Source organism: Pezoporus wallicus, unplaced genomic scaffold (genome assembly GCF_028554395.1).
Source record: "Pezoporus wallicus isolate ANWC-B61680 ecotype Strahan unplaced genomic scaffold, APGP_CSIRO_Pwel_v1 contig_227, whole genome shotgun sequence".
Taxonomy (NCBI): Eukaryota; Metazoa; Chordata; class Aves; order Psittaciformes; family Psittacidae; genus Pezoporus; species Pezoporus wallicus.
The window spans coordinates 9,940,300-9,954,917 of NW_026635704.1; the positions used below are offsets into that span (position 1 = coordinate 9,940,300).

The following is a 14,618-nucleotide window of genomic DNA, read 5'->3' on the forward strand; positions in this document are numbered from 1 at the left end:
CATTATGGGTAAACCATGGGGAATAAGCAAATAATAGGAAAATATGAATATCAAAGAAAAAGCAGGTTTTGCTTTACTCCAATTTACAACTGTAACAGCCTTGTAAACATCAAGCCAGCCTTGGATTCAGGAATCCTAAAAGACTTTTTTAATATTTGTACCTAAAAGAGCAGATTCCATTACTGAATACCACAATTCCTTGGTTTTTTTTTGTTTTTTTCTTCAAATAAATGATAGCATTTAATTGTGTACAGATACACTCAGGATTTTTTTCCATACTGCTCAAATACAACAAACAATACTATTTTATGGCCATTTGAATTATTTATGTTTCCTAATGACAAAAACTTGCCAGTTTTGATTTTGGTACCAAGGTGCTTGAGAAGTACACAGTAGTGTCATTACCATAATAACTTCTGAAATTAAAACCTGTCTAAAACTCTACGGAAAGCTAACATCCAGTTCATTACCATTCCTGTTAGTTTGTTTTCAATAATGCAAAAACGATTAGAAGTTTAATTTGCTAATCACCTGTGTTTTGACTGGCAGTAGATATATAATTCTCTGCAGAAGTCTAAACTAGCCCTTGCAGAAAATAAAGTACGTTAATGCTTTATCAAGTCTAATAATATGAATAAAAAAGTCAATCATGCCTAGGTTAATCATTGATGGATGCACAATTAATTTCTCCTTAACTCTGTTTAATTTTAGAGGCAATGATGATCATGAGTAAGACAAATGGCTATCTGTCTTCGAGAAGTTTTAGTGCTTCACTTACCAATCATGTGGTTTGCAACATGAACTTGGATATCCCATTCATTGTAGAAAACCATCTGACATTTGATGCACTGGTAGGTCTTCTTCTAAAGAAACAAGGGTAGATAAAATTTACTGAAATGTACAATTGGAACCATTTCATTATAACTCAAAATACTGAGTTCAAAGTGGTCATTTAAAGCTCTCCAGCAGTGTTTTCATTAAGGCTTAATTATTAATATTAAAAAAATATCATGCTCTGTAGATTTCTAGTAACTTTCATCTGAATTTCCTGAAACTCTGTAGAGATTGTATTTTTTCAGCTGTCTAACTCCATGGACAGACCAGTTTTGCTAAAACACCAGCTTTACATTCATGGAAGGCAAAATGCAGTGAGGATGTGTGGGATGTGATTCAAACAATACAAACATCAATGTGAATCCTTCACTTTATACCAATGGATTAGGCCCACTACAGAACTGGGGGAAGCTAGGAACAGAACACAGAAATCAGAAATCTGCTTCTCCTTCATTCTCAACTGGGCTGCAAATCTCCTTTGCACCATACATTTTAAAATGGTCCATCAGGTTGCCATCTTTCAAGGAGTCCTGCTTGTATGGACAAATGGTTACTGTACCTGGGCAGTTGTTTCGGTGTCTATTGGCAAGTCTGCACCAAGTGAGAAGGCTGGCTGGAAACCAGGCAGAGAGCAATCCTTCTGACCACATTACATTAGGCCTGACTTAACTGAAAAACCATGGTGTATACAGATCAAGTTTCATTACAAACCAGGGTATGCATTTCTCTCTTTGGTGCAGAAGAGAAGTTTTTCGTTTGTGTCTTGGTGTCTTTCAAAACAGATCTGCTATTTGCTTTTCTACAAGGTACATCACTTGTCCAAGACATTTCCACATCCTAAGAATGTGATTGTATTTTCTCTTATTCTTCTTCTTGACCTGAATTGGCCAGAGAGTTGATATAGGAAAGCATTACTTTAAAAGTGAAAACTAAAGAGTATATTCAAAAGTAAGATTTTGTGTTTTCATCATAAAACTTAAAATCTGAAGTTATCCAAGAATCCAATGAGACAAGTCAGATTCATAAAATTATTCAACTGCATAATTGTAGTATCAAGGACGCAAGTCCTAAGGTAACAGTGCTGGAAAGCTCAACTGTTGTTTTGAAGATGCAACAAAAGCAAGGTAAGCCCTGAACTGCCACATCAAGGCAGTAACTCAAAGAGACACATATCTTTCTGTACAGCCACAGGCACCTTGCCTACATCAGCAAAAAGAAAAAAAAAACGAAGAAAAACATATATTTTTTAAAGAATGTAAAGCTAGAAAAAGCTGGCACAGATGTAGTAAATTGCAGATTTCACATATACTAGGTGGGGAAGAAGGAGGGTTCACTGGATAATGTGCATCAAAAATACAGCCTATCGTACAAATTTAACTTCTGAAGAGTGTTACGCAGCTGGTATTATTGATTATATTAAAAAAAAACAGTTTATTTTACACCTGACTCTAAACATTATTAACGACTTGCTGGATTTGTTATCACCATCTAAATTTAGATGCCCTGTCCCGGACAGATGAAGTGCCCATCCGTTAAGTATCTTTCTACTTCAAGCCTGTAGGAAGGAATATAAAGACTTTTTAAACATACGCAATTATATCTCCCCAAGTTAACTGAAAAATTCATGACTAATCAAAGTCAGTTCTGAAATTAAATGTTCCTGTGGGCTCCTCTTTACAAATCTCCCATTGCTTCTCATACACAGAGGCTGTTTTAATTTTCTTGATGACAGTAACAAAACTGTGTTGCATCACTTCTTGGTGGAAACAATAAGAAGCCTTTTTTGCCACTTTTCATTTAAATCAACTTTAGCTTTCTGAAATGTCCCCAAGTTAAATCATTACAGACAAGCAAAATCAATGGGCAACCAGAAAACAAATCTTGCTTTGACTTAGTTTTACAGTTATGATTTGCAAAGCCTGCTGTTTTAAAAGGTACAGCACTTTTCTCTTTTTTGCTGTTGTGACAATACTGGTAACATTGGTAGAATTCAGATTCAGTCAAAGGATTTCCCGTTATATGTTGGTAAATTTAACCTTACTGCACTACATCTAGATCTATCAAAGACCTCTAAATAATGACAGTCACGATCAAGGATTTATTATGCTAAGCTCTTTACAAGATGCTTTTTGATGCTGACATATAGAACAACAATATTGCATAAATAACAATCACTCTTCCTTTTTTTTAAACATTGTTTCCCTTTAGAACTAGTTAGAAAATATTTCTTACTCCCTGATGACTGGCATTATATATTGTTTATTAGCATACCCCTAGCATTATTCCTGATATGTGACTTTGTTCAAAAACAAAGAAACATAAACTTAATGGCTGGTCTTTTCTCTTGTTAGCATAGCAATGCAGAGTGCATGTCAACAATTGCTGACAAAATTATGACTGATGTACATTATGACAACACATCCAAAGGTTGGGGTTTTTTTGAAGTCTAATGCCAAAAAATAAAGTCATTTGACAACAACAAAAAACAGTAATTTACTAGCACTTACTAGCTTCTCCAGAATGATCTGACATATTTGTGGAATCACACAGAGGTTTTCTTTTTATCATGAAGTGAAGAATGTTTTTGTTACTGCTGCTTGATCAAACACTAGGTGTTTTTTGTTTCCAAACATATTCTAAAGTGTTGACATCAACTTTTATTAGCTCAACACACACTCATCTCAAAGTGTCTAAACTTGTGCATGGTTAAGTTTTTATTTTAAAAGCAAAGTAAGCAAATTCCAATTACACTTAGATTTTCAAAGTGATCAAACCCAGTCATTTTCACACCAAGCTGAACAAACCGCACTACTTATTTCTATATGTTTCACAGTCCAAGGAAGCCCTTTTTCACTGCAAGTTACATCTCAGTCTCACAAGCTTTGTCAGAACCATGGGACTCAACTGCTCACAGTAGTTCCTGGGTCCTGACGTGCTTCATGGCAGGTCCCAGATCCCTAACGGGGTGAAATTCAAGGGAAGACTTCAGCCCCTCCTCACGCCGTGTTCACTCAAAGGTGAAACTTGGTGGGGAAGACAGAAATGAGCCCTGGAGTATTGCAGCTTCATGTCCCTTGCCTGGATAGCTGGGGAAGAAGCCTTGCAGTACTTGTGCCAGTCACCCTTGCCTACAGAAGACTTAGAAAGAGTGAGTGAGCACCCAGGCCCTGCCTTGCTGCTCCAGCTCACAGCCCAGGGTCACAGAGTGATGAAGGGTAGACAGCTGAGGGCATCTACACCTTAATCTGCCACCACTGCATTTGCCAAAGGACGTGTCAGCCCCCTGTTAGACATCAACATTCCATCATCCTCGTTCTCCCTTCCAAACACAAACACAAGCCGACACTCATTTCTTGTTACAGAATAATTTCAAATCAGCCAAGAGTGGGTCACAGAAGACCCTTTCCAGTGCATTTCCACATGGACTCAGGACCAGTAATAGTAGCTGGAGAAGCTGTACTGCACTCTAAACTGTGCCTTATTTCAAAACTTCCAAAGATTTGTTCCAGAGAAGAGTGACACTTATACTAACTTGATGGAATTATGAAGCTGGTTTAACATTTTCCTTTCATTTCTTACATTACTGTTGCCTCATGTTTCACAAAAATTCTTCAACAAACAAGCCCACAAACTTTCACTAAAGCTCCTCCCGACACAAATGTAAGTCCCAATTTAAGTGTAAATCTGAGGCCTCATTCATTCCTGGGGCCATTCAAAATTGTTGTACAAGAGTAACTGCTTGGACCATCTCACAAGAGCACTGGGCAATCTGGTTGCCTCTTGCATTCCTGTTCACAAAACCGATTTAAAGCCTTCCAGCATGCAAAGCTTCTCTGTGTCTTCCTTTAATGAGCTTTGGATTGGGTCTTCAATCCATGCAGAGCATATGCATGTGTCTTTCTAACCTTTTGAATAATTAATATCTTCTAGACCTTTAATCATTGTCCTGATCCTCAGCTATCACTTTAAGGTTTTCAGAATTTCCTTTCTATAAAGGTGCCCAGTGTCTATGTCATGTCAAATGAGGCTTTGCTGCTTTTAGAAATGGCCCAAGAATATGACCTGTGTTCATAATTTTTTTATACACAAGCAAAACAACTAATAACCACTCTACTAGAGGATTCAGTTCTATTCAGAAGAGCTTCAGAAGTATGCAGATCCTCCTGTGTAGCCCTGTGTAGCCCTTCTGTGCCCTGTGACTGTCTGAGGTACCCACACATTCTTCTTTTTCTATTCCCCAGCCTCATTATATTACTCGAAAATGAACTGCATATGCTATGTATCTGCCCATGCTCCACCTCCTTGTCAAAGTCATTCAGAAGTTTACCATCTGCCTATTTTGTTCTGACATTTCCCTGGTTTTGTCCTATCTGGGAATTTCATCACCTTACTACTTATTCTTTCTTCCAGAGTACTGATATGCTGCATAAATTCAACAAAATTGGTTCAAAAAGTGATTCTTGCGGCTTTTCATTATTCATACTTGTCCAGCATAACCTGCTTCAATTCACAAGACTCCTATGCTTTCCAGACCCAAGTTAGTGTTTCTTTTCTTTTCTAATCAAACAAAGTATATCTCCCTGTGCCATACTTATTCACCTAACAGATTAATCTTTTGTGCTATAGCATTTCAAAAGCTTTGCAAAAATCCTGGCAAATCATGTTTATAGGCTTCTCTGTCAGCACTTGTGGCTACTCTCAAAATACTCTATTGAAAATTTTGAGCATGAGCCTCCCTTTGTGAATCTTTGTCCTCTATCCTTCATTAAATCCAAACTTTCTAGGTGTTCTCCTATCATGTCTTTGATTAGCCTTTCTCTCGTGTTCCTCACTGTTTAATCAAGCTCAAAAGCCAGTAATTTCATGTATAATCCTTACATCCCCTGTTAAATGTCTGTTTAGTAGCCTTCTCCCAGGCTCTTGATACCTCTTTTTAGAAGACTGTAAATTTATATGTAATGTTTCCTCTTATCTTCAGCTGCCTTCTCTGAGAGTTTGGGGATGGATGTTTTTCTGTGTTTGTAAGTCATTTTTTGTATACTATATTCCATTCCATTACACCTAACCTATACTTTATTCTTCACCATGAGGAGGATGTACCACAAGGTCCACAACAAAGCATTTTTTCAACAGTGCTGGTCTCCTTGATTACATATACCATTTCTGAATCTCCTGTATCCCACTTTTAACTGAATACTTGCTCCCTGTATGAAAGAACAAAAAATATGTTATAGCTTCTGTATACTGTGTCTACAGTGTCAAGTTTGCAGGAACACCCAGTTTATTTTATATGCCTTTCACACTTTACCTGCATGACCAAAAATGGCTTTGATGTGTACCTGTTACCATTATTTACCCTCATCACACCAGTAAAGGGCACTTTCAAGGCTTTTCCTCCCCTCAGTTTCAGCACAGACCAAAGTTATGGATCAGTGACACAGCTGAGACAATCTGCTGCTGCCAAAAGAGCGTGATGCCACACCTCCCCTCTCCCAGACCAATCATTTACTCACAGTTTCCCTCACATTAAATCCAGGGTGGAGCTGTTTCAACCTGTTAAACCAACAGAAAGGTAACCTGACAAGAAAAAGTGAATAGCTTCCAACAGATCATATGCAAAACCAAGTTAAAACTTGCACACTAACTACAGTAACTTGCCAGTGCTAACTCCTAATGCTGCCAGCTGATATATTACATCATTATTTTATTAAGTATTAGCAGTGTGCTTGGCCCTGCATGAGGCACAAGAGCAACCATGGTCCCAGCTTATTTGTCCATTTAGCCATTTTTCATCATAGCTCAGATTATTTTTGACAGCACCTTAATTGAGGATTTCTTTTCTGTCTTCCTGGATGCTTATTTTGTCAACCTTAAGCTCTTACAAAACTAAACATATGTTAGCCAGTTTCACTGCATAGTTAGCTATTTATCTTGCTTATGGGGCACTGTCATTTTGCATTTCTTTTTTAACTAATTGCTAACTCTTCTCATTGCTCACACAACACCCTTTAATTAGTATTTCCTGATTGCTTTTAAAAGCACAATGATTTTATGAGGGTTTCTCTGTTCTTCTGCAGTTGTTCAGCAGGGTCTTACTGTAGCAGGGTCTGAGTGTACATGCCTAGAGAAAGAATACAATCAATCCCGTAAGGTAAGCAAAATGAAAATGGAGAAAACCATAATTTTTTTCTAATTTCTTCCATTATGGTTACTTATTACTTTAATACACAAGAGGAGTCAGAAATACAAAAGTTTGTTCTAGAAGTCCTTCCATCCCTGTTCTGCTTGAAGTTGGGGTCTGTCATTCTGTCTTTCACTTTTATGTTCTGGATTCTGCATTTAATCATGTCTGTCTTCAATGTCTTAGTTACAAACCTTCCCTTCCCCTGGCTTATGAAGTGCATCAGCTTGCAATGTCTCACCTCCCCACACCTCACAACATTTAAAAATTGCAGCTCTTCTTTCTGAGTTCTCCGGTTCTTTGTCTAGGTCTTTGAACTGAGGTACTTGTCAGAAAAATGACTCTAAAACCTGGCAGCACATGGGTGTACATTTATTTTCTCTCAATTGCTTCACATCATGTTTACATAGGTTGTAAGTACAAACAGGTAGCAGTACTGTGAATTTGGTTTGGTTCTGAAAAACAAACTTCTGTCTATCCTGATCCTGTGTGAGGCTGAGCCTCTGAGGACTACAAGCATACGTGCTGAACAGTGCTCAGGAGTTCAGGGCTGGCGGTGTCAGCAACTGAACTTTCTGTCATCATCCAATCTTTTTTTTCCACCTTACAGTTCACTTAAAGGCTGCTAAACCTGAGGCCCTCTGAAGCCTGAGAGCTGCTAACCCATCAAGAGGCATTCCAGCATTCACCATCTCAGTATCAGAGCAGCTCTGTGGCTAAGGACATTAAGGAGAAACTATGATCAAGACTGCACTGATAATTTTGCAGATGCCATGGCACCAAAGCACAGGCAGTAGAGCGTGGCTTGGCAGGTACAAGAATATCAGCAAAAAGCTGATATTCTGAGTAAGCTGATAAGACTTTTTTCTTTTTAAAGCTTTTTTCCTCTTCATTTTAAAAAAGGCATACTGAAGACACACTGTCATTCAAAAAAGCCACTACTTCCTTCACCAACAATCAGCAACAAATATAACCTAATAAAATTAACAGTTTGCAAGTATGCAGAAGAGAATACTATTCGGTCTCTTTTCTCCATCACAAATTTTGCAAAAGCTATCTGGATTTTAAGAAAGGGAAAATCAGGGGCTTTTTTCTACACCTTATTTTGTTTTAATTAAACCTTAAAACCACTTTTATCCCACATTGTGGAAAATTGATGCTGATTAACTTCACTTTCCAGAGTATGACTCTGGACCCTCCCCCTGCCCTTAACTGTCCACTTTTAACCCAACTTTTACTCCTGCAGAATTCTGGGCTATTACTTGTCAAGATTATTTAATCCTACAGAACTTGTGCTCAAAAATATGCACCATTAATATTAATGTACAAACAGAAATATAGTACTCATACATAATATATAAGAAATTAATTTTCATTGAAGTATCAGGAGAAGGATTAAACCCCTTAGATCCTTCTCATGCAATTAGCTCTACACTTCGGGAAGTCAATGGGACTTCACAAAGGAAGGTTTCATATGGTAACACTGTTAAGACTGAGGCTTTATAAAGGCTTGCTTGCACTACAGAATATAGGAGTTCTACCACTGTACTGCTGTAATTACACTACTACCCTGTATGGATACTCTTAGGCCACATCAGCGTTAACAAATATACTGGTAGCATCTGAGCTGGCACACAGCTGCTGACACTGCAAGGATGTTTGACTCTGTGCCCAGTTGACAAACCTCCACTGGGGCAGTGCAGCTGCCCAAGGAAGTGGTGTACCAGCAAAACAAGCACTCTGCTGAGCCAGCCTTCAATGCCATCCACAATGATCTGTGTCTAGCTGGCTTTTCCTCTGAAGAGATGCTTGCTTTCCTCTAAGAGAATTAAGAGAACGCCCCAGAATTCCTTCTGTCCTATTTCATAATCTTTTACTTTCACACTACTTCTTAAAATTCCAGCAGTTCATCTTAGGTACATCCTGTAATAAGGTCATTTCTTTTTGCATGGGCTTCAGTCTGCCATTTCCCTACCAGAAAAAAAAAAAAAAAAAAAAGATTGCAGAATTTGTTTTTGTTTCAGAAGCAGAATGTCATACTTCTAGGTTTGTGAACTCAACCACCATCACACAAACCATCTACCAGCTGTGAAGCAGGGAACATAAGAAAACTGAGGAGCTATGGTTAAGCCAGCTAGTTCAGGAAAATCATCAGGTGATGCAGACACTCCTTGACTATACCAACAAAAGAAGCACCAAGTAGCAGAACAAGAGCAATTGTAAGTTGGCTGCTGTCAGTGATGGTTGCAAGGGTTTCATGTGCAGACATCCATTCTCCTAGAGACTGCCATTAAACCCATTCCAACCACTAGCAGAAACCAAAAAAAAAGACTGTTGTAGCAGTGAAAAAACAAGTACAAAAGGAAATCTGGAAGTTTGGAGTCTCAGATTGTTCTTTGTTGGTGAACCACCCTGTTTCCTACTGGAAACTGTAGAGAGGAAGAGGTGGCCTTCCAGATATGAAAAGCTATTAGGTGTGCCTTTTTGCACAGAACGCTGCATCTGGATAGTAGGTAAAAAAACAGAGGAAGTCCATCCAACACAGGATACCAATACTAGGAGTATGATTGAAGGGAACAAATACCTTCTTCTTTCCTACCTCCCACCTGGTTTTTGAGTATATAAGCAGCAAGCAACTTTTAAATGACCATATTTGTAACCGGCTGTATTTTTAAGTCACTTTTCAGAGGCATTTCACAGGCATTAGAAGTGATCAATGAATGCATGTGAGGGTTTCATCTTGAGGAATTCAAGCCTCTATTAAAAACTGCAGACAGGGACTTTTTTCTCAGATTTGCACATTATTACTGGTAGGGCCGTACTGAGATGCTCAATATCAGGAGAGGACCCATCCTTTCATTACCTGACTTATGAAGCCATAAACTAACAATAAATGTTTAACCACCAAGGAAGAACAGGATAACATCAACATATTATTTGGCAGAGATGCCCAAAGGATGGCAGAAACCAGGGAACCACAGAATGGCTTTGGCTGATTTCTGGGGGACCTCTGGTATAGCCTCTCTGCTCCAGTAAGGCCACCTAGAGCTGCACCACATGAAGATGGCTTGTGAGTATCTCAAAGGATACACAACCTCTCCGGGTAACCTGTGCCAGTGCTCAGTCAATCTCACAGTAAGTGTTCCCTGATGTTCAGAGGGAACTCACAGAATCATAGAATCATAGAATGGTTTGGGTTAGAAAGGACCTTAAGATCATCAAGTTCCAACCCCTTGCCATGGCCAGGGACACCTCACACCAAACCATGTCACCCAAGGCTCTGTCCAACCTGGGCTTGAACACCGCCAGGGATGGAGCATTCACAACTTCCCTGGGCAACCCATTCCAGTGCCTCACCACCCTCACAGTGTGTCAGTTTGTGCCCACTGCCTCCTGTTCTGAAATGTCCCATTGCAAGGACAGATGTTAGCAGGAGACACATTTCTGCGATCGTATTCAGCAGAAAACACTGTAAAAAAAAATACTACAGGTCATATTTTATACAATAATTTGTAATACAATGAAAGAAATTGAATAAATGAAAGACAGGTTTGGTTGGAGAAAAAAGTACCTAGGGTTTTGAACAATCAGGCCTAAGATCTATTACCAGCCATCACAGAGCTACGGGAGGTCAAAGAAGAGGGCTCCTTAACAAGATGCTACGTATCAGGTAATTAATTTATGTTCATTTTGTACAACTTCATGAAACAAGCAGTACTGGGGGTATTTTAAACTAAGGGTTAGCCCATTTCATCTCCCTGACAACAAAGTAACAAATTTGGGTGTTATGTTTGTTGTATGAGACAATACACACACTACATATAACAAGTTTATTGAACAGTGGTAAAAAACACTTCTAAAAACATTTACAGTCACTTAAGAAGTTGGTCTGAGAGCACTACAAAGAGCAGATCATGATTTCTTAAAGCTTTGTTTCCTGTGATTGACTGACTTCTGCATAAAAAACAGGTCTGAACTTCAATTAAAGCCATCTTCCTGGTTCGGATTTCTAAAAGGCCCCTTTCCTGTTTGGATTCTATCACCTGCTGAGTCATCTCTCTTTCTAAACATCGTAAAAACTTTACAGGCCTTGAGATTCCTGCTCATCTATGAAGTTTTTCTTGAAACTGCTCAAGACTAAGCCAAAAGTAAGATGGGGAAGAGAGAGAATTCTCTAGAGGTATGCAAACCAGCAGACGAAAAGAAACATGCCATGATTTCCCATGTCTTGTTCCTAAAGAGAATCAGGCTAGAAAAACAGGGGAAATTTCTTGTTGTTTCTACCCAGTTTTGAGGTCAGAATACAAATACATACAAATACTATTCTGACTTTCCACTGGGGCTGTGCAGAAGGGAAACTGTGGCATGTTACCCTGGTCACTTGGCCAGCAGATACATGTACAGGGAAAGCCCCATGAGGACAGTGGGCTGCACAGCTGACCTGTCGGGAGTATGCATCCCAGATGTTTTGTCTTATAAAGCTTTGTTGAATCTACATTTGGCCTCTCTAGAGATGCTTAAGTTCTTCACATTCCTGTGTCCCTCTCCAGTTCTGCCCTTCTTCTAACAGGCATTTCCCCCCAGTGCATTGTTTCATGGAAATCTTGGTTTGGTGCTCTTGAAACCTTTGGAGAACATATCATCCTTTCTTCTTCCACAGGTGTGAAGAAGGTGCCTCTCCAAATTCTCCATCTGAAGGCTCTGTCAAATAACAGGACAGACAAATGGTATTAGCTTTTAATGCTCAGTTGACGGGAAACTAAGAAAACTCGCTACAATTACCCCTCTTGCTTCTGTTCAGCAGCTCCCAATCAACACATGGGCTTCCTTTCACAGATTGAATTCATAGTGTGTGAGAAGGCGGGAAGTTTGCTGCTTAACTTGGTGGGAGTTACAGGAACAGGCTAATAAATGGCACTACCCTTGTTAATTCAGACAGAACTCTGTCTGATAGCTCACTACTGAAAATGTAAAGACAAAGAGAAGAGAAATGCTTAAGTCTGTATCTTGTCAGCCACTTCATGGCAGTGGTACCACCAGAAATTAGAGCACAATGTAATGTGAAGGTGGCCTACTGTGGCAAGAAGAACAGGGTAGCCCTTCCTGAACATATATATGGTCACATCTTAAATAATTCTTTCCTGAAAGCAATGTGAAAACAATGCAAGAAAACAAAAATGGAATTCTTAGTGAGCTCATTCTGAAACTCCAGAAGCAGAAAATATGTTTGCCACAGATTAGTTCCACAAACTATTTCAAAGCCAGATCTTTGTGCCAGCAACAAACCTTCTTTACCTCTTTTTGTCTCCAGATCCAAAATCCAGCATGAAAATCACTTGTTCTGGGCCTGGATTCACTGACAGGAAACCCAAGGCACTACTTCTTACAGTTACATTACAAGTTTATGTGCTTATTCATAAAAATCCTGTAGTCAGAATGATCAGCTTGGATTGCTGATGAGGAGGATTATTTTAATTTCTTTATGTATTTCAATTAAATGCATGAGTATTGATTTCAGTGCCTTTTTTTCTTTCAGTTAAAAGCACAGTGATTTATAGTGCTAAAATGCTGTTGCCTGCCCTGCCAAAAGCATGCATCTGGGAACATTTCTGGGTTGCTCACAGTTTATTCTCTCTTCTTTCCATCTCTGACTGCCAGTGCATGCTGTCGAAACAAACCAGCTACTTCAAAAAGCAGTTCCTGTTTTCTGTCTCTGTGAGTCTGGCAGTGTTTTGAGAAGGGGGGAGGAATAATGAGAGAATAAAGGTAGATTCAGGGCCCATGAATAAAGATTAAAAAATCTAATGATAAAATAGTGCACCTACCTGAGCTCCATTCTTTCTCCCAGGCTGATACCATTTCTGGATTTATCTGAGGTCGGATAAGTTGAGTTTCAAGGAGTCACCAGCTCCATGCAGAATCTGAATTTTGTGACCCCTCCTCCACAAGGTCATTGTCAGCCTACACTTTCATGGCTCCTTCCAGAAGGGTGCTGTGATGTACCCAAGTGTCCCCTGATGTGACATGCCCATCCTGGCATACAGCTCTGCACAACCACAACAGGACAGAAGAGCAGCCCCAGTTTCATGCTCATGCTGTTCTTCAGTTGGTGTGACAGTTGCTAGTTCTCTCCTTTGTCCAGCACTTCTGATACTCTGCTACAGTGAGTTTCTGCAAGTCTTCTGCAACACCTGAATAAGCATCTTTATTCCTGCAGTAATTTGGCAGCGTACTCACACTGCTCCTTCTCTTCTCAGGACCAGAAAACCCAGAGTATTCTTGTATTATTAATAAAGCACTGTCTGCATTGCCACAGGTAATGCAGTACTCACATGAGCTTCACATTCATGGAACAAACTCATACAGAACTTAAGCTACTTACAGAAGCAATTGCGTTTGCTTAGCACCTACTCTGGATGTTACCAAAAGGACCCCAAAATGAGTGCAGTTGCATTTACAGATAACATGTATGGTAGTATAAGATAGGTTTTACCAGTAAACTGTTGGTGTAAGCTGGAGTCCATTCCCTCCTCCCCTGTCAGCTAAGCAATTCACAACATAACTACTATTGTACAGTTATGCTGGTATGATTCTGTATGCACAGAAGTGTTGAAGCTTAAGAAGTGAGGGCACACCTTCTGCTAAGTCATGAGTTCTCCCATTTAAGTGCATGCCAGCATATTAAGGAAGACCAAGAGAAGCAAGGCCACATGGTGTTTCTTGAACACTGATTTTCATCTTCCAAGGTCTTACAAAAATTGCATCTCAATTAAACATGGCAACACACTTTTCAGGAACTATATATGTTATTTTTGGAATAAGGAAAATGAAGCAGAGATGTTCAAGTAGATTTGTCTGAGTCAAAGCCAATGAGTGACAGAAAAAGTACTGATGTCTAGTTCCCAATTCACTATCATATCAGACCTGCTCTCCACTTTTAAACATTAGCTATCACCAAGAAGATTTATTATCCTAGCCTAAGAGTGTGCTTGCTATGATTCAAGATCTTTACAAGATATCTACAACCTGAACTAGGCATCTCATTAAGCTTAAAGAGTAAGCTGTAGATTTACCAATTTTAGAGCTCTTTCAACGGCTAGCTATACAATCTGCCTGTTTAAGGCTGTTTGATGGCTCAGGGTACTGAATTCAGCAGTATGATGGGCTTAATGAGTTCTGACCTGTTCCTTGAGTTGTGACTGATGAGCACTGCCCATGATTTCCTATCCCAGCTGAAAGGTAGTGAAGACAATTCAGGTCAACATCTTTCCCTTAGCAAGCAGCTGATGACACTATACCATATTAACGTAATTGCACTCTATCACACTATTGAGTACAGGCTAAAATGGGAAGTTTTCTAGTTCAATCAGGAGAATATTTGGCAAAGAAGCCAGAAGTGATGTTTTTCAGTATTATCTTTTATCTTAAAAAGACATGTTCTAGTACTTTTGCATAGTAATCTTTTACTGAGTAACAAAAGGTATTCAGTACTGTTAATGGTCTGACAACTAGTATCCACATTTTTCTTGCCTTAGGAATGAAATGTTCTTTATATAAAGGTTGAAATCTAAACCACGTAACTGTCAATAATGCAAATGAAACC

At 39.2% G+C, this 14,618-nt stretch overlaps 1 protein-coding gene across 11 annotated transcripts in view; it reads right to left on the minus strand.

Moving 5' to 3' along the window:
- Nucleotides 1–14,618, minus strand: part of ZNF521 (zinc finger protein 521) — a 232,380-nt gene that overhangs the window by 118,628 nt on the left and 99,134 nt on the right. For all 11 annotated transcript variants that reach the window (XM_057397642.1, XM_057397644.1, XM_057397651.1 and 8 more), the window contains one exon: nt 779–863. In XM_057397642.1, the coding sequence (XP_057253625.1) occupies nt 779–863 (85 nt within the window). The remainder of the gene's footprint in view (nt 1–778; nt 864–14,618) is intronic.